The sequence below is a fragment of the Camelus bactrianus genome, chromosome 5, assembly GCF_048773025.1.
Source record: "Camelus bactrianus isolate YW-2024 breed Bactrian camel chromosome 5, ASM4877302v1, whole genome shotgun sequence".
In the NCBI taxonomy this organism is placed as follows: Eukaryota; Metazoa; Chordata; class Mammalia; order Artiodactyla; family Camelidae; genus Camelus; species Camelus bactrianus.
The window spans coordinates 102,488,689-102,515,140 of record NC_133543.1 but is presented as its reverse complement, the minus strand read 5'-3'; the positions used below and the strand labels follow the sequence as shown (position 1 = coordinate 102,515,140).

Genomic DNA, 26,452 nt, shown 5'->3' with positions numbered 1-26,452 from the left:
TCAACCTGGGACCATGCATTCTCTGATTCTGTTCCATGTCTTCCTTCCAGGACGTGGAACAGAAGTCCCCTTCCCTGAGATGGACTGGATTCAGTGACTCGCTTCCTGAGGACAGAGCAGGGAAAGGGAAAAACAGTAGCTTGACCATGGAGGAACCCAGAGGACCCCACCTTAGCCCAGGAGTCAGGGTCGATGTCATCGGGGGTAAGTCGTGTTGACGTCAGGTGCTCTGATGTGATGTGGGTGGAAGGGCACTGCACCTCTGCATTCTTCCCCAAACCCATAACCTCGGTCTAATCAGGCAAATCCAACCTGAGGAATACTCTCCCGAATACACAGCTGCTACCCTGCAGAAGTGCTGGGTCGTGTAAATCAGGGAAAGCTCAAGGACCCATCACAGACTGAGGGGATGAAGGCAACATGATGACAAAACACATGGATCCCGGAACAGAAGGAAGACTTGAGTCCCCACACTGGAAAATCCATATAAAGTCTGGAGTTCGGTTAACAAAAAAAGTTGCTTTGAACAGGTTAAGCCTTCTTTTAATGATCGGTCTAGCTAAGCTTTCTGGTGCACAAGGCACATCTCCAACTTTAGTCATTTTCGTTTCCATCTGTATGCCTGACCCATCCCCGACAAGACAAGCATCCCTGTCCTCCCAATGTTCTCAGTTCCTCTGGGCGCACAGGGCTCTTTAGGCCACAGCACCACGTGAGGTTAAGGTCAGGCAAAGACAGCTATTTATGGCACCTGGCACGGCCTATGAAGGCACCTAAATTCCTGCAGTCCAAGCCCTGCTCCCCAACAGGAAAACCGCACAGGAGAATGTTCTACAAACCTGGTCCAAGTTACTTCAGCCCCTGGTAGAGTGCCACCAACCTCAGCAGAGCTTTCCTGCACACAATGAGAGCCTTTTTAGGGAGTGCGAGCGCACAGCCCTGGCAACGCGCAGTGGAAATGATTGCCCACGTGCTGTCCAGTGAAGTCCAAGTCCCATCACTAGGATCATTCAAAGATTTTTTCCAAGTGCCTACATCACAGAACAAGTCACCGGAGAAACATGAGGGGGGAAAAGGCTAAGAAAGAGAAGCTGGGTCGAGGGGACGACTGTCAGCATGAACGAGAAACGACTGAACGTCTCCTGCTTTGTTTCTCCTTCCAGCTCCTGTCACGTGAAAGGGGGTAGGGTCACTCACCAAGCTGGCCAAGGTGGCGTGGCATCAGAATGCACATCTCAGAAGTCGGCACCTCGCCAAATGAGATCCTGTTAGCAACTGGTTTCCAGAAAATCTTTATTTACATCTTACTGACCATCAGAGATCTTTCAAAATCTTGTTCTCGTTTCAAAAGAATCTAAACTTTAAATGTTACTGTGAAACTGTGAAATAAGCTAATTCCATCCATCCATCCATCCACCCATCCATCTGTCCATTCATCCATTCATTCCATCATCCACCCATCCATCCATCCAATCACCCATCCATCTGTCAGTCCATCCATCCATCCATTCAATCACTCATCCATCCATCCATTTGTCCATTCATTCGTTTACTCACTCACTCACTCATCATTATACCCTAGGGACTGAGTGTCTGCTGTGTGCCAGGAGGCCGTCCTTCAGGGCTGGAGGTCACAGCTAAGCTCCTGTGGGGAGGGGAGATGAGAGGGAAGCCTGTGGGAAGTGGTCTCACTCAGCCCGAAGGTCATGATAATATTCTCATCTGTTATTGAAACAATCCATTGACTCCTCAGGCATCTGAGCAGGAAAAGGCCCTGCTGTCCCACTGGGGAATATTACTGCAAGTGTCATTCTTCAGCTCTGTAATCCGGGGCACTGATAGCATCATTTTACCTAAGACAGCCCTTCTCAAACTTTGGTGTGTCTCAGAACCACCTGGAGAGATGGCTGGGCACCACCCCCAGAGGCTCTGATTCGGTGGTGGGGGCAGGGGGAGAAGCAGCATTGCTAACAGGTCCGAGGGCTGTGGGTTCTGCGTCTGGAGGCCACATTTTGAGAACCACTGATCTAATGTCAAATCAGCCGCCCTCAATGCCAACCCAGCGTGCTTGGTCAAAGTTGGTCTGAGTAACTTAATAGCTACTCTTTCAGAGAAGTTCTTGTGAACTTCCCCATCTGAGGGGCTAGAACCCGTCCGGGTGACAGCCTGACCTGATTCCACCCCGTGAGGGGCCAGCGACCTTCCCTGGTCGCTCTGTGAAACGCAGGAGTGGGCAACAAGCCCGACAGCACCACTTGCTGCCAAGTCCAAACAAGGGCTGAAGAGGCCAGGGCTCTCCTCTGCCCTCAGTTCCGTAACGCCCCGTCAGGGGGTGTGCGTGGAACAGGGGGTGCTCTTGTGTGCGAGATGGGGGTCTTCCAACATGCGTTTCCTGTCTTTGCTAAGCAGGCTGCACCCAGGGCCAGACTGAGGAAACCGAGGCACTGGGAGATTTCAGTGGAGACTGGAGAAGGTCGGGGAGGCCCCTCCCTGAGCAGCCTGGGCTGGTGGGGGTCTGCGGCCGTCACTCTGGTCTGTTTCTTCCTCACCACCATATGGAACTTTGAGGACCAGGAGCCTCGAAGGGCAGAGAAGGCCTGTGGGGTCGACTTCCGGGCCACGGCTCCTGCACCTCCCCCACACCTCTACCTCCTGTCTCCTCCTGAGGGACACACCAGGCTGGCTTCCTCCTCCGATTATAGAAGAAAACAAAATCACCATCAGAAGAGACAGAGGAAGGAGAACGCTGGACGGCCGGGGCCCGTGAGCACGCCGCTCCCAGGGCAGGAGCGGGCCTGAGACGCCCAGGTGTGAGGGAGTCATCGTAAGCTTTCCTGACAGTAACGCCGCCGTCTTCTATGTGTGAGGCCCTTCGGGGCCTGGGTGCGTTATGTCACGTTTGCCCATTTGGGCCCCACGCGAGCTCTGGGAGGCAGGCAGGTGGGCCTTCGCTCTTCTTAGAGTTAAAGTGACCAAAGCTGGGCAGGACTTGTCCCCAGGCAGCCCCACCCGCACCTCCCCAGGCGGGCTGCCTGCAGCCGGAGCCGGAGCCTGGGCTTTGGCTCCCAGGCCAGCTCGTACTTAAGGCGGGCGGCAGGCAGGTGCCCACTGCACAGACCTGGTGTGTGGCCAGAATGCCCCCCTACCTGGTTTCAGAGGGGGTGTGTGAGGAGGCCTGCGGGAGCTTTCTGTCCTAAGTGTCACCTTTGGATCCCCTCACCTGGTCCTTACCATCAGGAATTTTTTTGGGGGGGATGGTTTAGATTTTTATTTTATTTTTAGAGGAGGCCCTGGGGATTGAACCCAGGACCTCGTGCCTGCTAAGCACGCACTCTACCGCTGAGCTACACCCTCCCCCTACCACCAGGAATTACCGCCCCCGCCACAGGTGGGAGCCCCGAGGCTCAGCGGCCACGTGGCTTGTCTAAGTCGGCAAGCCAGCACACGGGGCCTCAGACCCCGGTCTTCCGACTCCGAGTCCGCCCCTGACCCTTGCTGCGCTCTGCCTTAGGTCTCCTGAAGACCTGCCTGCGTCTCTAATCGTGGGAGTTAGGAGGCGATTTCGTCTCACTGGTCTCGGGTTCCCGCCACGCTGCCCCCCATACTGAAAGCATCCTACCCGCCAGGAGAGACCCAAGGGCAGTGACACAGCCGGGCCTCGGTGGCGAGCGCAGCGTGCCGCGGGCTGTGGGTTCCGGGGGTGCGGCCTCGTGCTGGTGAATTCTGACAACACTGTCGGTGTGAGGACGGACAGCCCCGTCTCCTGATCTGTGCTGGTAGCTGACGAGGCTGTCAGGCTTTAGGACGAGCTAACGGTGAAGCCCACTCCCTCTAGTTCGTGCGTAGATTTTGACAAAGGCAGCTGAAACTGCTTGGAAGAAACACACCGCATTCAAAGACGATGGCGTGAAGAGGACGCCAGACGGCACCGAGCTGCCCTGGGATGACTGCTTATGCTTCGACCCGCACTCACCCAGCAGGCGGCTCCTCGGCGCCTCCCGGGCACCGGGCACAGGGGCCCACTGGCCACAGGACCAGCTGCAGCCCCCGGAGAGGACACGGTCTGATGGGGAGGAGAGAACTAACGAGAGCAGACGGCAGCTCAGCAGACAAGTGTGACAGGAGGGGCTGGGGGCCCTGGGGAGGACGACAGCTCAGGCCGCGTGTGGGCGGCGGGCAGGCCGGGAGGCCTCCCAGAGGAAGCGGCCTCTGGGAGGAGGGAGAGCTAGCCAGCTGAGGTTGGAGGGGGGCCTGATGAGCACTCTCTCACGAGTCCTCTCGGCCACCACAGCCCTCATTCTACAGCTGAGGAGCTGACGCTTCAAGACAGAGAAGGACCCGCATCCGAGATTCAGAGCTGGGCCTGCTCCTGTGTCTGCTGAAGACACGAATCAATGAGCGTGGCAAGGCCCGGAGAAAGGATGGGAGACGCCAATCTACACAGTGCTGTGAGGTCCTCTAATGGGCCAGACGTGTCCTCCTCCCACGGGATCCAAGACTTAAAAAGCTGAATACAAACTTATCTACAAAACAGAAACAGACTCGCAGATGCAGTAAACAATTTTATGGTTACCAGGGGAAAGGCGGTGGGAAGGGATAAATTTGTGAGTCTGAGATTTGCAAAGGTTAACCACTACGTATAAAAATAGATTAAAAAAACAAATTTCTTTTTTTAAACATTTTTTATTGCGTTATAGTCAGTTTACAATGTTGCATAAGTTTCTAGTGCAGAGCACAATTTTTCAGTTATACATGAACATACATATATTCACTGCCACATTCTTTTTCGCTGTGAGCTACAACAAGATCTTGTGTATATCTCCCTGTGCTATATAAAAAAACAAATTTCTTCTGTACAGCACAGGGAACTATAGTCAGTATCTTGTAATAACCTTTAACGAAAAAGAACATGAAAAAAGTTTGTGTGTATATATGCATGACTGGGACATGATGCTGTACACCAGAAATTAGCACACTGTAACTGACTATACTTAGATTTAAAAAAAAAGAAGAAAGAAAACCTATAAATAAATTGGGATTTTGATTTAAAAAATTGAATACAAATCAGTATAAACAGGATTGATTATAACTCTACTATAAATGGTCTAAGTTAAATGTTGTGCTCTCTCACCTGTTTCATTTTTTTATATCACATGGTACTGAGAAAGCAAGCGATGGGCACGTGCAGAGGCAGCGCTAAGCTGCAAGGCAGCCCCCACGAGACCCTGTACTCAGGATCGTTTATTACCTGCTCCATCCCATGTAGGGAAAGCTGGAAAAAATGTTTAGGAAAGAAAAAACAATAGATGAAAATTGCGACACTGTTCACAGAAGAAACATTTAATATAAAAGACGTGTTAAACCTAAAGGAACCCTAAAGCTGAATTTTAAATAACAAGAGGGCTGTCACGCGTATGCATCTCCCTCGCAGACGGTGCATAAAAACGAAGCCAGAGATCTGACCCTCGGACAGGAAGACGACAGGCACAAAACAGGAATGCGGTTAATAGTCACTTCCTGTCTCATCCCTGCGGCCCGGGGGTGACTCACAGGCCTGCGGGGCCAAGGGAATCGGAGCGGGAAGAGCAGCCGGGAAGGCGCGAGGGAGGGGGAGCCGCTGGGACGGTGGACGGTCATGCTCTGTCCCTGGAAACCGGAAGCACCGGGAGAGCAGCTGCGCACAACTTTCTAAAGAAGGAGCTGCAGGAAAGGCACGTGTTCTGCCGAGCTTGTGCAGCAAAGACCGTGGCCCCCGGGGGGGTCCTCCCAGGGCCCTGGTGAGGGCATCTCTTTTAAGCAGTTCAGCCATGAATGACAAAAGCAATGTGCCTTTGGGGCAATACGGGGACAATTTTAACTCTAAGGAAGCGTGCTGGTCACTGGTCTTCGTGCTGCTCAACATCTAGCCCCTTTCTGATCTGGGGGGCCTCCCTGAGGGGTCTGGAGGATTCATGAGCTGCCAGCACCACCCCCATCAGTGAGGCTGAAGTTGGGGGGGGTCTTCCCTCTTCCTCCTCCCGCAGCACAGCTGGGATTTTGGGTGAGCAGACGATGCAGGCAGGTGTGCTAGGGTCACGGCTGGCCACAGAGATCGTCTGGCTCTTAAAGAATAAAGCAGCAGCTTGGGTTCCTTCCTTGGCCAGCCAGGGTGCTCTGTCCTTGTCCTGTGGGGGTTTTCAAGTCGACCAGAAGCATCACCCCAGGCCTGGCCACTTCCTGGCCTGATGCTTCTCCCAGGTGGTGGATGCCCCTAAGTGCCACTCTCAGGGATACAGGGTGGCAGGGTCACAGGTGGATGTGCTTAGCTGTGTCCAGGCAGCGCCTCTCCCTCCTCAGTCTCTTGCTGAATCTCCAGAGTGAAGTCGGCCAGCACTAGGCAGAGCCTGTAGGCTGTGGGGACTTGACCCCAGCTGGCTCAGAAGGTCAACCCTCCAGTCCCCTAACCCCTTGGCAGAGCCGGCTCCCGGCAGCGCTCGCAGCAGTGACCACATGAATGCCATGGCGGCCCCGCTATCCCAGGAGCACATCTGAGCAGGGGGCCTGGGGCCTCCCCTGGAGACAAAGGCAACACAGCACCAGCGCAGTCTGGTGGCTGGCGCCCCCGCTCTGGGGCTCCAGCGGAACTGGGCCTGACGCTGACCTGGGTGCCCTCAAACACACCCAAGAAAAGTGGGGAAAAGGCATCTCTGGCGGGCAGAAAGGAGCCACTCAGCCCTGTGGGATGTCACACACAAGACCACTTCTCACCAGCCCCCACCTTCATGCCAAGCTGTCTTCCACAGAGGCAGCCAGAGGTCACTGTTGAACCTGCAGTTCAAGGGCCCTTCCATTCCCTTCTCTTTAACCCACGCCCCTCCCACCCCGCCATCACCTCAAGCACCTTCTGGAACACAGCAAAGCGCAATCGAATTTCCCGAGTCTGCACAGCTCCTCCTAAAGCTGCTCCACCAAAGCTTCCCTGAGTTCGCGGCCCCATCCCCCCACTCCCTTCCAGGTTTAAATGGGGAAGCTCCAAGGAGAACGTGGTTTGGCCACTTGCACTTTCTGTCCACTGAGAACAGCCACATCACCACCAGGAGCTGAGAGGAAAGGACCCAGGTTTCTGTAGACCAGGCGCCAGGTTCAGAGCTAAGGTCCAGACCCAGTGGAGCCAGGGAACAGTGCTCCCTGGGGCCGTTTTGCCCCCTGGGGCATCTGTGATTGCCACTCCCGGCTGGCTGCCAGGGCTGCCGTTAACACATCCTACTGTGCACAGGACAGCACCCTGCATCAGAGAATTATCCCGCCCAAAGTCAGTGACCCCGAGGCTGAGTAACCCCATAAAAGGAAGAGGAAAAACCCGAGAAACTGGAGTGAAGGTTTGGAAAACCGTGTGGCAGCTCATGTGGCCACTTCATTCCGGAGCAGGCTCCAGGCACCAGTTAAAAATAGGCAGGTAGTTCAGTAGCTTTTGAGAGGTCAGATAAGCCCAAAGATAAACAGTGCAGGACGCAGCCTGGGCGAAGTGGCCCGTTATCTCCAGGAAGTTAACCAGAGGCACGACACCAAGGTTTGGCTGCCTGACAACCAAGAAGCTCAAACAATCTGATGGCATCTTTCTACTTGTTCTGAAATTCAGGGTCAAGGAGCAAAAACACAACTGAATACCGAAGGTCCTTTCTGTCTCAGTGCCAAAGAATTGTATGCAAGCTCTAAACTAAAGTCCACGGGGTTCTGACACTAAAATATATTTATAAATTTAGTGCATTTAAAGCAGCAACCATCAGTGCTTTTACTCTGAGCTCAATGAACCAGTCCCAAGGGCCGTCTGTATCCCCCCATGATGTGCAGGAGATTGTCTTTCCTGTATCTTTCTCACATCTTTCCTATGCACCACTCTCTCTCCCTTCACCCCACCCCTACCCCGCCCCCATTCCAGCCCTCATCTTACAAGGGAGGGTTTCACCTTTGCTGCTGGACCAGTGATTCCGGGGGCACAGCCCTGCCAGTCCAGCAGTACCGCTGCCCCTTTGTAGAGATGGATACAGCCACCGGGGGGAGAAAACCATCACTCTTCAGTTGGCCCCCACCAGGTAGCCAGCAGCACGCTCTGCATTTCCCTGGGCACCACTCAGTACTCCAACCACAGGGGTAATATTATTCCTCTGTCACCGACAAAGGAATGGAGACTCAGCCCACTAAAGTGCCTATGGACACAGCTTTAAAAGGCTGACTGTGCTCCTCCCACTGCCCCGCATGTACCTCCTCTGTTGGACTCACTTCTGTCCTGCAGGATGCCAGTCCTGTCCACCCGCAGCCCCATCGCACTCCCCTTCCATCCTGAGACTCAATGACTTCTGCATTATAGGACACACCTCTACGACCTCATATTTCAACCAAGAATAAGTCATTGCTCTAGAACCATAGGTGGCTATTTAAATCTAGATGAATTAAAATGAAATAAAATGTAAAAGGCATTTCTTCAGCTGCACTAGCCACATTTTAAGTGCTCACTAGCTACACACGGCTAGTGGCTACCGTGACACACGGCAGAGACAGAGCATCTCCATCACTGAAGGAAGTCCTACTGGCTGGCACAGCTCTGCACGATTTAAAAATATATCTGGGGTGATTTAAAGCAACATCTCAGGGCAGCCAGAATGGAGTCACGTTCGTTGTTCAATCAACATGGAAATTCCATCTCTCTGAGTGTCAACTGAGAAAATTCCACATCTTCCCGTGTGCCTAAGGGACGTCACAAAAGAAGGTGAAAAATAAAAAGAAATTGAGGATAAGAGTGGAAAAATGGATAAACATATATGAGGGAAGTTAAAAGCACAATGAACAACTTTAGATCTCCTGGTTTCTTTATGTTTCGATATTATCATGACCACTATGTGATTTTTCATTTACTCCCCCAGGCCAAGAAGTGGGTGGAAACATTGCAATACTATACACCAGTGGAGGCCTGAACTGTCCTGGCTCTTACATACTTGCTGATCCAAGAGTTTACCCACTGCCAAGACCATATCACATTCTGCCTACCTAAACTCTCCAGGTATTTTGTACTTGTTTTATGGAAAGTATATCTCAAATCTTAGAGAATTTTCCAAACAAATAAGTGAATTATCCTTGATATCTGAAGCTAAGAAAATCTAATTTTTTTTAAATAACTCTCTTTGTTTGCTCACTTAATTTGATATTTACTCCACTCTCAGTAAGAGAACACTGTAATGACTGGTTCCCCTGTCTGGGTGGTATGGACATTATGTCTTCCCTGGCATTAAGTCTCAGATTATTTTTCAACTTTCTTCTCAGTCCTTACCACCCCCTTAATTAAAAACAAAACTCTATCTCTAGCTACCAAATTAGAGAGTTTGGCTTGTTAGCATGAAACAGGATTTCCTCCCATCACTGTCCCTGTGGTCAAGGGCACTGGCCTTGAAGACCAGGGGACCTGGATTCAAATCCAGGCTGTGTACCTGTGCCCTGAGGAACTACTGAATGTCTGGTGCCAGCACTTCAGCCAGCCCACTGCACCTCAGGTGGTGTCCTGGTCACATCTTGTGGCATTTCCCCTCCTGGCCTTTGATCAAATTGTTCTCACAGTTTTTTAGTGCCTCATTCTCGTATCTGTTCAAATAGCCAAGGATCACCACACATCTGGGAAAGACTCCAAGATAAAGACAGAGGATAAAGCACATAAAGGACAACAAACAAACAAACAAACAGACCATAATGCAGGGAACAAAAGAAATTTTCAGAAAACCCAAAAAACCAAAATGAATATCCTCAAAATGGTAAGAAAAGGTACTGCATTAGTGAATTAAAAAAGGATGCTATAAAAAAGGAACAAAGAACCAAAAAAACTTAGAAACTAAATACAGAATCGTTTAGTAGAAGGAGTGGAAGGTAAAGTTGAGTAATCACCCATAAAGTATCACCAAAAGACAAAAAGCTAGAAAATGGGAGTGAAAAGGAAGTTATTCCCAATGGCAGGAGTTCCTTTAAACGAGAGCAGAGAACGTGCTGAGGAGGGGACATTTTCAGAACATTTCCCAGAATTTCAGGATACAAATTTCCAGATTCAATGAACCCAGTCAATGCTTAATAAATGGAAAAATAAAATCTAGAACCCTGAGGTTCAAGAGAAGCTCCAAAAAGCTTCTAGAGAGTTGAAACAGATATTACACAAGAAACTGAAAATATACAAGGCATCAAATTTCTCAAAGCCATCCTGGAAGCTAGAATACAAGGGGGAAAAGGGCCTTCAGAACTGGGGTAGAAAACAGTTTGTTAACGATACTTTTTGATATTTATCATTTTATTTTATTAAATAGGTAATACAATCACATGGTTTCAATATCAAAAGAGTATAAAAAGTTACACTTGACAAGTCTGCCTCTACTTACATCTCCACATTTACTATGCTTTCTGCCAGTGTTTCTTTAAGCAAATGCAAGCAAATTACAGCCTTACTCTCATGAGGCACAGCATGCTATTTCCATTTTCTGCACATTGCTTTTTTTAGTTAACAATACATGCTGGAAATCATTTCAAAGAATACATAGAAATCTTTGTCATTCTTTGGAAAACTACTTTTAACCTAGAACTTTATACTCAGCCAAACTGTCAATCAAGTATTAGGGTGGAATAAAGACATTTTCTACCACGTGAGAATTTAGAAAATGTGTTCTCTCTCAGAAAGCTACTCAAGGATGTATTCCAGCAAAATGAGATTATAATGCACAAAAGAGGACAACACAGAATCCAGCATATACGGATCCAACAACAACAAAGAAGTGGCAGAAGGAATTCTCAGAATGGTGGCAAAGGGAGAGACAGCTGAAGTGAATCCTGAGGGCACTCAGAGCAGACCTGAAGTCTCCAGGAGGTAGATTCCCAGGAGGGGATAAAACGGAGTTGACATATTGTCTGATTTGTCTAATCATATAGAAAACAATATTGTGAGGAGATCTATTGAAAAGTTTATGAGAAATTGGGTATAATAGGTATGCAGAGAGATGAGCAATTGGGAAAGAAAAAAAAGAAATAATGAACTCCAGAAAAAGCAGAAAGTTGTTCAAGGAAAAATGTTACAGTGTACTACTTGGCTCTGCAGTAAACCCTGTTATGTTACGTCATCATCATCGCCACTAGCGCTTCCTGAGCGTGCGCCAAGTGTCAGCCGTCATTCTGAGGTCTTTTCATGAAATATCTCATTTACCCTCACAATCACCCTGTGAGAGGTACACTCTTAAAACTTTCCCATCTTACCTACGAGGGAACTCAGGCACAAAGTGGTTAGGTAACTTGCCCTCGGTCATGGAGTAAGCGGCAGAACCAGGAACTGAACCCAGGAAACCTGTTTCTGGCCCCCATACTCCTAACTAGTCTGTTGTTGTCCCAGGGACCCTATATGTAACCTAAAACTACAATGTAACTACGGTGTGATGATGAGGAGAAAGAAAGGGGGAGAGAGGGCCTGAGCTAGAAGCACAGATCCCAAGACCTCATCCTCCCAGTCACGAAGCCAGGAGATGGTATCTAAATTGAAAAATCAAAAAGTAGTACATACGCATACTACTGATAAACACAGAGATAATTACCAGATCATTTAGAGTCTTATAAGGCCATTAGCGCTTGGCTCTTAGTGATTTGAGAAATCACTGTGACATGATCTCACATATTTGAAAAGGACCCCCCAGCTGCTTTGTGGAGAATGGCCTCAGAATACGGGACAAGGGTAAACACATGTGCTACTTTAATTTAAAAAAATTAATTTTTAAAGATGAAAGGATGAAAAAAGAAGAGGAGAGACCTAGTAAGGCAGGGAAGAATATGGGCCTCTCTCATGAAATGCTATACCTGGTGGCTCAGAGGTCAGTTGGGGACGATCGTCCCTGAGATGGGAAGCAAGTCAGCTTGACTTCAGGGCACTGCCTGGAATAGGGCCTTGGGTGGAGCCAAGACTCTGACCCTGGAAAAAGCCTGCGTGAAGCCCTGGCACCTCTTAGTTACTAGACGACCTTAGACAAGTCATTGAGCATCTCCAGAGCCTGTTTCTCTACGTCATATAGAGACACTCTAAACTCTTCTGATGGGATACAGCATAATTCTGGGAGTGAAGCTTCTGGGAGTACCTGGTGCACCTTAGGCTGAAAAGCGACCTCAGTTCCCATCTCCCTCCTCCCCTCTCCGGCGCCCTGGCAAGGCTCACGGGTGACAGGTTCAACGAGAATCCAGGTCCCTTGATTTTCATTCTACCTGCAAACTCTCCAGGTCATCCACATACACTCACAGCCCCAACTGCTCAACCAATGAGTCATTAAAGATTCATCCAGAAAAAGGAGAGGGAGGCAGCTGGCTCTCTGACAGGAATAGCTGCGGGGTGGGGCCCACCAGCCACTGGAGACCAGTGGGACTGTCCACCCTTGAGTTTCTGACTCCATTTCCAACCAGAACCATCTTGTCGGGGATCATGAAAACAGCCCAAGGTCACAGGCACAGGGCTGGTAATTCCCCTGACAGCTCAGACTGTGATAAAAATCCGCTTGGAACACCTCTTTTAGCACTCCTAATGCTCATTATTGCTACACCCCCACGTGTGTGTCTGTCTCAGGAAGATCAGCTGGGGAAGGGCCCGGAGTTAGTCTGCAGTGGTTAGAATTCGGGTCAGGGAAGCTCTTCTAGCTGAACAGTCTGTGCGGTGCTGGGCGCTGAACACCCCTCACCTCGTCCCACCCTGGGCAGAGGGGCCTGGACACTGCCCCAGGTCACAAACCACTGCCCCCACTGGATGACACCAGCCAATAAGTGTCCGATAGGTTTTAATCCACTGGCCAGCCTCAGCAAAGCAAATTCATGGGGAAAAAAGGCCAGAGGGTGATGGTTCAAACTAAGGGATGCTGGGATGCTGTAGCAACCGGGCGGTGATGTCAATGCTTGCCCCTGGGTCATGCCACCTGAGGGCAGTGGGTGAATTCTGGGTACCAGGCGTGTGTGTCAGGCCAGCTGGGTTCACTCCTGAACCGCATGACCTGAGGAGCCAGACCTGCTGACAGCAGAGAAAGGAAAAGTGGGGGTCCATGCTGAACCGGACTTCCAGGTTGTTCCGCCAAAAGGCTGGTGCACCCAACCCCAGACTGGCCGGCTAATGGCCTTGTCCCTTGAGGAGAAAAGAAGTCAGGGTCCCTCAAGACAGGTTGACCTACGAGGACAATTTGGGAAGGATGGGGGAGGGGGAGCGCAGCAAATGAAAGGAGGTTTTAGGATTATGACCTTTCTTTATGGGACCATCCAGAATGAGGAATGGAGGTTGTCCTGAGCCGGGGTCCCCAGAAGAAGAGCCTGAGGCAAGGATCTGGATGTAAGTGATGTATCCAGGGAGCGCTGCCAGCAGAGGGGAGTGCAGGGGGCTGGAGGGGCAGGGGAGGAGGTGGCCTCAGTGGAGTCCGCCCTCTGCCCTCTTCCACGGGGAGCTCTGGAGCATGGACTGCGCCACAGAGCTGGTTCTGACATCAGGCACGCAGGGTGGGGGTGGGGCTTCTTGTGTTCTCACATCCCTGCAGGCTGCCCCCCAGGGTAGGAAGTCTTACCCCCCCCCACACATGGGCACTCCTCCAGTGAAAGGGTGACCAGAAGCCCAGAACAGCCGGCACTCACAGGCCAGGGGTCCACACCCACCAATAGGGAGGATCTGAGAGGCACCATGAGCACCCCCAGGGGGTCATGTGCCCAGAGGATGGAGTCCCCGTGGGACCACCTAGGAGAGGAGGCCGTGGGAACCAGTCACAGCAGAGGACACGTTCTGTGAGTGAGGAGGGGAGTCCCACCAGCGTTCAGGGCCGCAGCGGGATGCTCGGCTGCTGGCCTGACATCTGCTGCAGCTGCGCACTGACTTCCTTTGCGTTGGAAAGCGCCCCCCCCCCGCCCCCAGGAACACTCTGGATTGCCTCGGGTGTTGTGAGGGCGCTATCACTTCAGCGGCAGAGTGCTGAAGGGTTTGGGGTGCCACCAAATGTTGTGAGCAGAATGTTAAACACAGTAGGAGAGAAAAAGACACCTGCTCTCGAACACCTCTTCCCTGATGCGAGCGGCACTCCTCCTGCCTGCAGTGCACGGAGCTCCTCAGAGTGCTTACCGGACCTTGCTCCTGACGACATCTTGCCTGGACTCCCCCTCAGACAAGTCAGGGAGAAGCCAGCTACTTGAGCTAACACATCTGCAGGGTTTTAAAGTTACAACTCCACGTACTATTAAGCTCCCTGGAGTGAACCGGTAAAGTCACTGCAGAAACATCGGCGCAGCTCTGCCTCTGCCGCCCTGCGCTCCGCGCCCTCCACCGCCTCCGCTCACCCCCTAGAGTGCACACTCCCGGCTGCCTGACCCAGCCCACCTACCCCCTGCCACTTTCCTGGGGCTCCCTGGTTTTCATTCAGGCCCACACACCTCCCCAAGTTCATCAAGGGCGGCCTGCTCCCCTCATTTCCAGGACGGGCCTGACTGGTCACAGGGTAAACGCCCCCATACTGCTGAGTCCACTGTCTTGGTCACAGATCTTGGTTCCAGAATGGCCAGGGAGACGTGTAGAGGTTTGTTAGGGAAGACGCCTCTGGCTGTCAGGGCAGGGCCACCAGAAGAGACTGGGGTAGTCTCTCGGCCTCAGCATTATGTGTTCACCGGCCTGTCCCTGCTGTAGAAGGTGACAGTCACCAGGCAGGCAGTGGACGGCCCAGCAGAGCCAGCTGCAGAGGCGCCACGGAGAGAAGGGGCAGCCACACAGGTGGGGCTGGCCAGGCAGCCATCCTCCAGCCAACATGTTTCCCCTTGTGGAGGCCAGTCCAGGTCAGGGTTTGGGTCACTTTAAGAATAGCTCAAAATGCCCCCTCCTTGAGGGGGCCGCCTCTGATTGCCGCTCTTAGTCCCATCAATAAATTGTAACTCTCATTTCCAAAACTTCAGGGCACAATATCCATACCCATTTCATCTCAGATCTCTGCCTGTCTTCTATTACTGATCTACAAGTCAGACCCCAACTCCTTGCGGGCGGATCCTTTTCAGGCTCACCCCTATATCCCAGGCTCCCCAGGACAGGGCTGTGGAGAGCAGCACACATATCTGCTGAGTCAGTGAGCAAAGACCAAGTCACTGACCTTAAGACAATGCTGTTCATTCTTATGAGAAATCAAGAACTCCATGGTGAATAGATATCTGCCATTTAGTAATGATTCTAATTTTCACATTTGGGAAACAGAATTCAATTTGTAGTAAAACATAAAATGTTGCACCAGCTCCTTCCACCACTATAGATACATGCCATTCAGCACTTGTAACAGCTAAACCTGTGGTGGGATTTACTGGGATTTACTGGGAGGGTGTGTGGGTGAGGCACCCTCACATTTAGCTGGTTACTCACTTTTCGGACGCTACTCACTTTCCTTAATCCTGACAGCCACGTGGGATTTCTTTGTCCCATGTCAGAGATGAGAAAACGGACGCTGAGAGAAGGTTGAGTAACTCACTTCCCTAGGATCGCACAGCCTGCGAGGAATTTTGTGGGGTTTCAAGCCCAGATCTGAAACTCAAGTCTGAATGTGTCACCACCAACTGTGTCCCCCTGGCTGGGAGGCAGGACTGTGGGTTCCCAGTTATTCAGGACCTCAAGGCTGCCACCCAGGTGGACGCCAAACCCTAGCCTTTCAGTCTATTTTTGTAAAAACCAGCAGATACAAGGTGGACTCTGTGAGCTCTCGCTCCTGCCCTTACCCATAACCACTGCCGGAAAACACAGCCCACGGATCATGTCACCTCAGGCCTCCCGGAGAACACTTGTTTGTTTTCATGGTTAAATACATATATAAACTGAGTGCTTAACAGGAATGGGGTTTATATTCAAACTAATACATTTAGCTAATGTCTATATTCAGCCAATGTGCTCTAAGGGCCTTGGACTCTTGTTTATTAATTAATTCAACAGAGACTTAGGACCACCTACTACGTGCCTGGCTCCGTGCTGAGCTCCGGGGATACAAAAGTAAGACACTGCCTGCCTGGTGACTGTCACCTTCTACAGCAGGGACAGACTGGTGAACACACAATGCTGAGGCCAAGAGCCCACCGTAGAGTGGAGGCAGGGAGACTTCTGTCCGGGTGCTGTGGGAGGCCTCACAGAGGACACAAATCCATAGCGGGCTTTAAGGGATGAGTAGGAGTTCTCCTGGGCAGCCCTTTTACTTCCCCCACAAAAACAGAAGTCTTTATTCTATTCAACATTTAACGCACACTGATCTACAGCCGTGTGTCCGTAAAAGCAAAATCACCTAAGAACCGGCTACAGAGCAGACCTCCATAAATAGCCGCCTGGCGCAACCAGACACCGCAGCCGACATCGCGGGAAGGTTTTCAAGTGACGGTAACGATATGCAGACTAACCGACCATCACTCGCCAACGTTTGGAAGAGAGAGTATGAGGAGGTTCACACAGCGTCTGCATGTACGTTCTCTGTAGCGAGCACCTTGCGTGCACAATTCAAAAGATACACAAGGGTAAACTGAGAAATCAGCTTTGTCCACTGCGGGCCCAACAAATCGCCCCCTCCCAGGGAAGCTGCTGCTACAAGCCTGCTGGGCAGCCTTCCTGACATCACCGGTTTGTTTAGCCTGAAGGTTGAATCCTCACAGGAGAAAAAGGCGCTTTGCAGATATGCGCGTGGAACTCCTTTAATTTGCCACACTTTGAGTTCATCACCAACCGTTATAATTAACTCTGCCCAGAAAACTTTGATGAAAAGCCTCTTAGCGTGCCTGGATCCGTTTTCAGACTTGGTCCAGAACGAGACTCACAGGGACCCAGGGTTTGTGCCCAAGCCGCTCCCCGTGTGACAGTCGAGACCACAAATGGTCACCGACACGGGCCGGGTCATTTCGCCAGGGCCATGTGGCCTCCGGGGACTGTCCTCGGGCCTCCGGGGTCGGGCCTACATCCCCCCACAAAGCGGGGCGCTTACCCCCTACCCGGCGGACCCCGGGGCCACCTCGCGCAGGGGCGGCGCCCCAGCCCCACTCGCGGAGGGGGCAGCGGCCAAAAGGAGCCGGGGGCGTGGGGGGAGGGTCAGTGTCGCCGGCCTGTCCCCCGCGCGGAGGACGGGCGCCCGGCCCACCGAGGTCCCTGCGGGGGCCCACGCCCCGGCCCGCGCCCCGCCCGCCGCGCCGGCGGGAGGGCGGGCGGACGGACAGACGGACGGCGGGCGGACCGCCGCCCGACAGCTGCGGCGGCGCCCCCGCGCCCCGCGCCCGCGCCCGCGCCCGGCGCCGCCGCTCACCTCACGCGCGATCTGGTTCAGCGCGTCGTCCTCCGCCGTCAGCCGCTCCCGGTTGGGGAGCCGTTTGCGCCCCGAGCCCTGGGTGCCCATGTCCATCGGCCGCGCCGCCCGCTGCTGCCGCGGGACCGTCGCTCCCGCCGCTCGCGCCCCCCTCGGCCCGGCCCCGCCCCTCCCTCCGCCGCGGCGTCATGGCGTCAGCGGGCGCGGGCCGGGGACGCGGGGACGCGGGGACGCGGGGGACGGGGTCGAAGACGCGGGGGGCAGGGGCTGGGGGCGCCGGAGGGAGGAACATGGGGACGGGGCGCCGGGGGCCGCAGGGGCGCGGGGACACAGCGGAGGGAGGGACCCTGGAGCCGGGTGCCCTGGGGCTCCGGGTCCAGGGACACGGCGGGGGCGCCTGGGGACCGTGAGCACGGGGATGGCGGGAGGTTTGCGATGGCGGGGGGTCGGGGGCGCGGGGGACGCACGGGGCTAGGGGACTGGGAGCTCGGGTAGGAACAGGGCCTGGGGGCCGAGGTCACGCCGGAGGGGCGGGGACACGGGGACCAGGATGCTGGTGACGCGCGGGGACGCCAAGGGCTAAGGATGCGGGTAGGGTGCAGGGACGCCAGGAACAGTGAGCGTGGAAACTGCAGGAGATTGGGATGGCTGAAGGTCAGGGGCGCGTGGGCGCAGGAGAGGGGGTGACGGGGGCGTGGGGCAAGCGACAGAGGAGGTTTCAGAGGCGGAAGGCCTGGGCCCGAGTTGCCTGGAGCGCGGGGGTTCTGGGACACTGGACGGTAGACCCCCGCTGGTAATTGTGGGCTGACCCGCTCTAGGGCTGCGGTACCGGTGGAGCCCTGAGATCCGCGGAGGCGCTGGAAGGCTCGCAGGGGCTGGGGTGTGGAGAGAGGTTTGCGCCCAGGGGTAAGTGCAGGGGCATGGTTTAGACCTGGTGTCCCAGGTGAGGGGGGTCCGGCAGTCACAGATGGGATCAGGCCGGGGCGCTCAGACCCGGCTCGCGGCTCCCAGGCTGTGCGGTCTCGCCAGCCCCCGGCCTTACTGCACGTTCATAACCGTCGAGTGTGGATGTAGCCTTTTCCTTTTTCACGTGGGTGTCCTCTGGGACCTGCCACTTCTCTCCTGTGTCCCCAGCTTCTAGGAAAAGATTGGACACATCAGCTGCTCATCAATAAGTAGATGTTGAAAAAGAAATGAAATTTCCCGGAGCTTTATCTTCCACACTCTAAAGGTGGATTTAAAGATAAATTGGAGCATCAGGTAAGGTTTACAAAGCCATTGCCTCTTTGTCCAGGGTAGTGACCATAGTGACTGCTCGCTGTCAGTATTGAATTAGGGAGGAACAAAAGCTCTGGCGAGAGCATGGGGTCCAGAAGTCACTGGTATACTGGGGGGATGGGGAGCTCTTAGTGTGCCTGGGGAAGAACGGGGGGACGGGGCCACACTGAAGTCACCTGTGATTTCCCTCAGAGATAAGTACCGTTAACATTTTGGTATATTTCTAACCAAGTGACATGACCAGGTTGGTTTGGGTTCCCAGGAAGTAACCTGGAAGCTGATGGAGGAGGGAACAGAGATGGGACCCTGCAGTGGCAGAGAAAGATGTTGGAGGTTTATTGGACAGGGTGGGGGAGATGGTGGGGGAGTGAACAGAGGGAGAAGTGGGGACCAGATCTAGGTGCCATTGCTCAGGACACCTGAACAAACTTAGATAGGCTGGGTCAACAGGGCGGAAATATATAGAGTTTTGCAGTTTTGGACATTAAATCTGTTGCAACTATAAAAAGAAAATTAGGTATTAGGGCTGTGACCTTCATTGCTGCATTTCTGGAGCTTGCATATGCCCAACACATGGGAGGGACTGAGGGAATACCTGTTGATTGAATCCTACACCACATTCCACCACTTGGGACCCCATACCCCTTGAGTGACACAGTCGTGATTGGAGAACCATCTCTTGCTCTGCCCTCAGCCTTGCTAGAGGCTCCCTGCTCCCCTTGCCCATGAAACTTGGTGATGACTCTGCCTCTGCTCCGGCTGGTTCCCAGGGCTTCACCCACTCACTCACCCACACCTGCTGTGCTAGAGGCTGGGGCATCATCGTACAGGACACTGACGTGGTCGCTGTTCTCTCGGGACTGACTTGAGGTTCCCGGAACTGCTCATCCAAAGCCGCGTCTGAGCGCCAACGTCTCCTTTCTGGGAGAAGTCTTCCCAGCTCCCGGAGACTGCGCCCACTTTCCTCGCTGTTCTCCTTTGCTGGGAGAAAACCGACTCCGCTGCTAGGCAATTAGTATTTGTGGCATTCCTTTTGCACAAGTAAAAAGAGAATTGGTCTTCATGTCCTATTTTACAAAGCACCGTGTGAAAAAGCTCTTTATTCAGTCAACCCGCAAGCATCTTCTAAACACCCATGGGCCCATGACCCTGAACAAGGCTCTCTGGGGGATAAAAAGGCAATCTCGGTTTGGGGTCTTAGGAACGCTATCTTGAGAGAGCATCTGAGAGCTGCTGGAAGGGGTTGTTCTAAGGAGCTGGCTCTGTGAGCAAGAGGACAGCCACCCTCAGCTTTTCTCCCCAGAGACAAGCATGGCAGGTAATTATCCCAAGTGTGGCATCCTCTGGCAAAAGCACCTCATCTGTGCCAATTTCCTGCTGCTCAATAGCACTCAGCGAAGGTGAAGTTATGATGGTAATAACACTCATCGCCAATCATCTCACAGGCACTGAGGGGTGATCAGAATGAGGTAGAGACTGGATACAACCTTTGAGTTCAGGGAAGTAAAAGAGGTGACATCTGCTTCCCCAGAGGAAATCCCCCAGGCTTCGAGGTGCAGTGGGATAAAACTCCAGAGTTACTGGGCTGGGGATGGATGTTAGGGGCGGGGGCTACAAGTACAGCTGGAAATTCAGTGAGGGGATCCCAGAAGAGGGGGATGAATAGAGGGTTGAACCCCAAGGTCTGCATACCAACTTATGCAGAGCCCACGGCTGAGTACTGAGCTGTGCACGTGTGGGGGGATATTCCAAGAAACCCACACGGAAGCTGGAAGCCTGGAAAAGTTGAGAAGAGATTTCAGCAGCTGCCCAGTGCTGAGAAGATGAAGTTAGGAGTTCAAGTCCTGTCAAGTTAGAGGGCTTGGCAAACACCTGGAGCCTCTTACTGAATCCCCAGAAGGGCTAAGCCTTAATAGCAAGGTGACATTAGAAGATTTAGGGCTGTGACAGAAAAAGCAAAATGCACACTCTGTGACAAAGCCTAGGCCTCTGCAAGATCAGGTGCTGTGCAAATCAAGGTGACTTAACTCCCTGCTGGAACCAAATTCAGCACTCTTCAAAAGGAGTGAACAGAATCCAGCAACTCTGAAATGTATTGTCCTCTATGCCCAGTGTACAATAAAGAACTACTAGACACAAGAAGAATCAAGAAAGTGAGGCTCGTAGTTAAGAAAAAATAATTGGAAAAGATTCACAAATGACCCAGATGTGGAAATTAACAGAGGAGTGGTATCAAATAACTATGAGAAAGATAGATATAACGGATGAAGAGGTAGAGAATTTAAGGAAAGATCTGGGGACTCTAAAAATGAACCAAGTGGAAATTGTAGAACTGAAAAATACAATGTTTGCCAATTAAAAAAATCATTGACTAGTATTAGCAATAGAATGAATAATGCAGAAGAAAGGATGAATGAATGTGAGGAATGGTCAATAAAATTACCCAAACTGAAGGACAGAGAAGAAAAGATATGAAAGGAAAAAACCCTACCAGATTCCAGGGATTCAGGCTACCACAGTGGTCACTTGATTTTAACAAAGGCGCCAAGATAATTCAATGGAGAAAGGAAAATCTTTTTTTTTTAGTAAGTGGGGCTGGAACAACTGTACACATACAGAGAAATTAAAGTTTGACCCTCAACTAAGACCTCACGCAATAATTCAATCACGAAAGATTTCGGACCTAAACTTAAAAGCTAAAATTACAAAATGTCTAAAAGAAAATGTAGAATGTTTTTGAAACCTTGAGGGTAGGCAATCACTTCTTGGACAGTATATAAAAAGCACTGATCATCAAATATGAAATTGATAAATTGGATATCCTCATGATTAAACATTTCTGCTTATTTAAAAACTTCATTACAAAAATGTCAACACAAGTCACGGACTGGGAGAAAAGCATCCACAGCACACAGGTGTGCCCAAGCACTTTTATCCAGAATATAGAAAGACTTCCTGCAAATCAACAAGAAACAGATAAGCAAGTCATTTAAAAAAAGAGATTTGAAGACTTGAAGAGACGCTTCATGCAAGATACAGAAATGGCCAAAAAGTGCAGGAAAGGTGTTCAACGTCCCTATCATTAGGGACACATGAAGTAAAGCCACAGTGAGATAGCCCTTCACATCCGCTGGAATGTCTGCAGTTGGAAAGACTGACAAGACCACGTGTGGGAGGGCGTGTTGAGCAGCTGGAGCTGTCACACGTTGCTGGTGGGAGCATGAAGCTGTACAGCCACTTTGGAATGCTGTTCGGGAGCTTCTTAGAAACAACCCCCACTGTGATCCGGTCATTCAACTCATCGGTATTCACCCAGGAGAAATGAAAACATGCCCACAAAGAGAGGTGCGCAAGAATGTGCGTAGTAGCCAAAAGCTGAAAACAGCTCGGGGGCCGTCAGCAGGCCACTGGGTAAGCAGGCTGCAGTCACAGGTGTCGGCACTGCTCCGTGAGAAGAGCTCACCAGCCCCTAAGACAGGCAGCAACGGGGAGGGATCCCCAGACATGCTGAGTCAAAGAAGCCAGACACAAAAATGTATGTTGTGAACAGTTCCATTTCTATGAAATTCTAGAACAAACAACATTAAGTTATGGTGATAGAAATCAGAATGGTGGCCTTTGCAGGGTGGGTGGATATAAAGGGGCACGAGGAAACTTTCTGGAGGGTGATGGAAATGTTCTGTATCTTCAGTGAGGTGATTGCTATGTAGGGAGACCAACTGTCCAGGTTTATCCAGAAATAAGGGGCTTCCTGAGATGTGGGACTTTCAGATTTTAAATAGGGATGGTGCCAGGAACACTGAACCAGTTGGTCACCTACATTACCTGCGTGTACACATTTGTCACAACTGGTAAGATTTTTCCATGCACGTCTGTATGCATGTACAAGCGGGTGCACACTTCAAATCTGTGCATCTTGTTATGTGTGAATTTCACAGCCATTTTACAAAAAGTGTCTTAAAAAATGATGATGGGAAAATAACCAAACCAACAAAAACATAAGCAGGCAACAGATGAGAGCATCTGCCCTTTAGATACCATATTAAACTCATGATTTTAATGTAATGACTAAAGAGGCAGCCTAACACATCGCTCACCACGGGATGTGGAAATGCTGGGTAAGTAGTTGCTGTGAGTGGGTATTTGGTGTCCGCATGTTTGGTACCTGTCTCCTGGGAGCATTTAGGAGGTTGGAGCAGTTCCATCGATTTCTCCCCTATTATTTGTGGGGGAGCCTCAGATACCACTGGCTTGCTGCTTTCCTGCAGAAGGACCACAGGCAACATTAGGACATGGAAGGGAAGTGATTTGCCCACAGTCCTCTCCGGCTCATTGTGGAAGTTTTGACAGCAATCGTGAAGCTCTCTTTTCTTCCCCTCCTGCCCCTCACATTTCCCATGGTCCTGTCTCCCGGTAAGATTTCCTTTTTAAAAAAACTATTTTGTTAACAAATATATGTATATATATGCATGACTGGGATATTGTGCTGTACACCAGAGATTGACACATTATAACTGACTGTACTTCAATGTAAAAAATTCTTTCCTTATTTTTTTAATGGAGGTGCTGAGGATTGAACCCAGGACCTCCTGCATGCTAAGCAGGTGCTCTACCACTGAGCCACCACCCACCCCCGCCCACCGTAAGCTTTTCTGCACTCGTGGTCATTGAGCATCAATAACCTGGAGGGCAGAGCCAGGGAATTCTGGACTGTGTTTGATCCGCCCTGTTTTCAGTTCCGTATTATTTTTTAAATTGAAGTATAGTTGGTTTACAATATGATACATGTTTCAGGTGTACAGCACAGTGAGTCACTGTTTTTACAGAGCACACTCCATGCAAGGCTGGGATAACACACTGGCTCTGTGCCTGGTGCTGTGCGACACGTCCCCGCAGCTTGTTCACTGGTCAGGCGTTGTGAGCAGAAGTCACCGCTCCTCCACTGCTCACCCGGGCCAGCGAGCGAGGGTGGCTTTTCCCCTTGAGAAATCACTGTGTTTATGAGCAAAACACCACCCTTATCAACCACCTAGCCCCAATCCTCCAAAGCGGAAATTTAGCACAGATGTTTCAGATCTTTTTCATTCTTATAGGAAGACGCTTGCCGTATTTTTGGCATTGGCTTTCCAGAGCCCTCTGTGCACTGGATTTGCCAGTTTTTAAATAGCACAAACGTTTCACCAAGTTTTTGTTCTCCTGAAGAGGGCTCTGAAGACCTTCTCGTGAGAAATTCACTGGAAATTGCACTGTGAAGATTGCACGGACTGAGCAACTGAAAACCTTCTAGAGGGGCCTGAGCCTCGTTCTGCTCCCGGGCGTAGCAGTGCTCTGGGGTTCTGGGCCGAGATGAGGCGCTCTGTGCCAGCACCCACCTATTTTAGGAACATAATAAAAACTAGTTTGCCACTTACTCATGTACAGCCTGTGCTCCAGTTGAATTCTTTATAGCCACATCCTCAGACAAAGAACAGTTTATGAAACTCACTACATGCAGTTTATAAAATTCAACTTGCCTTCAAGCAGAACAAAGGTTATATAGTTTAACTTTTTTTTTTTTTTAAACTCAGTCAAATCTAATTACAATGTGAGTTGGGATCAGTGGAATGAGTCAATGAGGTAACAAGTCCTGTAAGGTGCCCTCAGAGCCCACCACAGTGGAAATGTGCAATAAAGCACCTACTGTGTGCAGGGCAGCAGGACAGAGATGATGGTACCGACACCCAGTTCCTGCCTCCAGTGGGTCTCAAGGCAGCAAAAAGAGTGATGACATTGCTCCCTCTCCACAACGGAGCATCTCGCTGGGAAAATCAGAAAGGAGCACTTGCTTTGCGGACGGATAGGATTTATTCCCGCAGGAAGAAGCTGTAGCCAAGGAAAGGCCAGGCGGGGAGACCTGCACCGCAGCCCTCCTTCTGCTCAGGCCTCACTGGCCGCGGCTTCACTGCCTGGAGGGCAGAAGTACTAAACCACGAGGGGTGGCGGGATATGCTACCCCCACATATGCCTTTTGGGGCATGAGGCTTTTTTCTGAGCTGATTGTGTTGAGAAACAGCCGATACAGAAAAAGCTCATCCAAAAAGTAGAAGTTGCCCTTTCGTAAGGGAAGTCTGCACGTATAAAAGGTAGCTCCACGTGTAAGAATGTCTCCTTGGCACCAGGAGTAGCGGACGCTCTAACTCGCAAGAAAATGTGATCAGTGGACAAGGGACCACTTAAGAGTGAGTAACAGCCTCGCCTTGTTTGCCCTGCTTTTCCTGCTGCCAATCTCCGTAGCCGAATCCCCCAGCCTGCTGCTTCGTTCGTTGAAGATGGTATTTGAGCTGGTGGTTTAGGCTTCCTGAGGAGCTACCCACTTTTCCGCGGGTATCTCCCACGTATCCGTGGGGTACCTGGATTTTAAAATGTCTGTTCTTCTCTTGTTCCTCTTTTATTTCAGGGATCTCAACCCAGAACTCAGAACGATAGAGGGAAAAGTACTTTTTCTCTCCTGCAACCATCTCCGAGTCCTCTCCAGGGACCCCCGTCTGTCCCGTCACTCTGAGAAGGGGGCTCAGGAACCTTGCTCAGCACCAGACCCGAGCTGCTGGCCAAAGCTGCCGGCTGCCCTGCGGGGACAGGGATGAGACAGCCCCCTCCCAGGAGGGAGGCCTCTTGCCTTGGGGAGGAGATGGAGGTGGGAGGGCAGGGACACGGCTGAGGGTGGGGTCGGGCCAATCCCAGAAGTAGGGACGGCCTCCAGGACAAGCCCGGAGAAGGAGACAAAGAAAAGTCCCTGCGCAGCTGAGAGAGAACAGGGGTGGGGGTGGGGGTGGGGATGGCTCGCGTCCACCGGTCCGCTTGTGTGAGTGCGCGGCTGCACGATTGTGTTTGCCTCTGTGCGTGCACGTGTGGGTTCATGGCCCCTGCAACAGTAACTTTCCGTTTCCCAGTTTTGAGCAGGAACTTGCTTTTGTCTTTCTGGGTTGTTGATGAAGGGATTGTGGGGAAAACCATCCATTCAAATTATTTCACGATTGAAATAGATTCGATATTTCAAATTATTTCATTTCCTAAAGGAGATGTGTCATTCATTCATTCTTTCACATAGCCATTTAGTTCTGTGCTGGGCCATGCCAGGGGGAAGCCTGACTTTTTTGTTTTTGTTTTTTTCATTCACTTGTTCGCTCATCTGAGGCAGGAAGCCCCATGAAAAAGACCGGCAGGACCCCCAGGCAGGGCCACTACTCTCCTGCCACCACCGTCAGGTTCCCCGGCCCAGCAGCATTATCTCACTTTTTGCCTCTGAAACGGCTTGCAAGGGGAACTTACCCCTAAGATTCTATTGGTTCCCTGAGCTAACTCCTGATTGGTCCATTTATAGCACCTCATTTGCATGGAGCTCACTCCCGATTGGTCTATTTCTACCACTCCTGGTTGGTCCATTTCTGTCACTTCTGATTGGTCCATTTCTACAAAGCTCATTCCTAATTAGTCAACTTGATTATACCTTATTTGCATATGATGTTGCAAAGTGTAGACTGGCAGCCTATAAAAGCCTGTGTAAACCTACAAAGGGGGTCCAGAGCTTGGAGTGTTAACTCCTCTGGGCCCGCTGGTGTAATAAACCTGAATTCTCCAACTCTCCAAGTGCTGCTTGGTCTCTTGTCCAGATCGAGGTTGCTGTTACAGCTGAGCTGTAACACACTTTGCTGCAACATTTCTGGAAACCCTAGTGATATTCCAACCATGCCGGCCCCTTGAGCTGCCAAGGCAGCTGAGCAACCACCTGGAGGTCGGAAACTCTGAAAGCAAACGAGGAGGTGTGCCACCCGACAGTATTCTGGGTCCTCCTTTGCAGAGGCGATTCAGTCCTCTGGGCGGCTGTGCCCCAA

At 51.4% G+C, this 26,452-nt stretch overlaps 1 protein-coding gene and 1 long non-coding RNA gene across 42 annotated transcripts in view; one reads left to right on the top strand and one right to left on the bottom strand.

Annotated features, from left to right (window-relative positions):
* LRRFIP1 (LRR binding FLII interacting protein 1) overlaps positions 1–17,477 on the bottom strand; it is a 142,989-nt gene extending 125,512 nt beyond the window's left edge. For 23 of the 39 annotated variants that reach the window (XM_074364599.1, XM_074364557.1, XM_074364561.1 and 20 more), the window contains exon 1: positions 17,304–17,469. In XM_074364599.1, the coding sequence (XP_074220700.1) occupies positions 17,304–17,399 (96 nt within the window). In that variant the 5' untranslated portion in view covers positions 17,400–17,469. Of the gene's footprint in view, positions 1–17,303 lie in introns of all 39 variants that reach the window. The other 16 variants (XM_074364576.1, XM_074364591.1, XM_074364589.1 and 13 more) reach the window with 6 other exon arrangements.
* Positions 17,478–17,588: 111 nt separating this feature from the next.
* On the top strand, positions 17,589–19,644 carry LOC123614889 (uncharacterized). 3 transcript variants are annotated; one of them, XR_012507223.1, is made up of 4 exons: positions 17,589–17,709; positions 18,122–18,209; positions 18,438–18,563; positions 19,276–19,644. It is a non-coding gene; the product is annotated as an uncharacterized LOC123614889 (long non-coding RNA). The 3 variants fall into 3 exon arrangements; XR_012507222.1 differs by lacking the exon at positions 17,589–17,709 and adding an exon at positions 17,781–17,957; XR_006722370.2 differs by lacking the exon at positions 17,589–17,709 and having other exon boundaries at positions 17,984–18,209.
* The last annotated feature ends 6,808 nt before the right edge of the window (positions 19,645–26,452 follow it).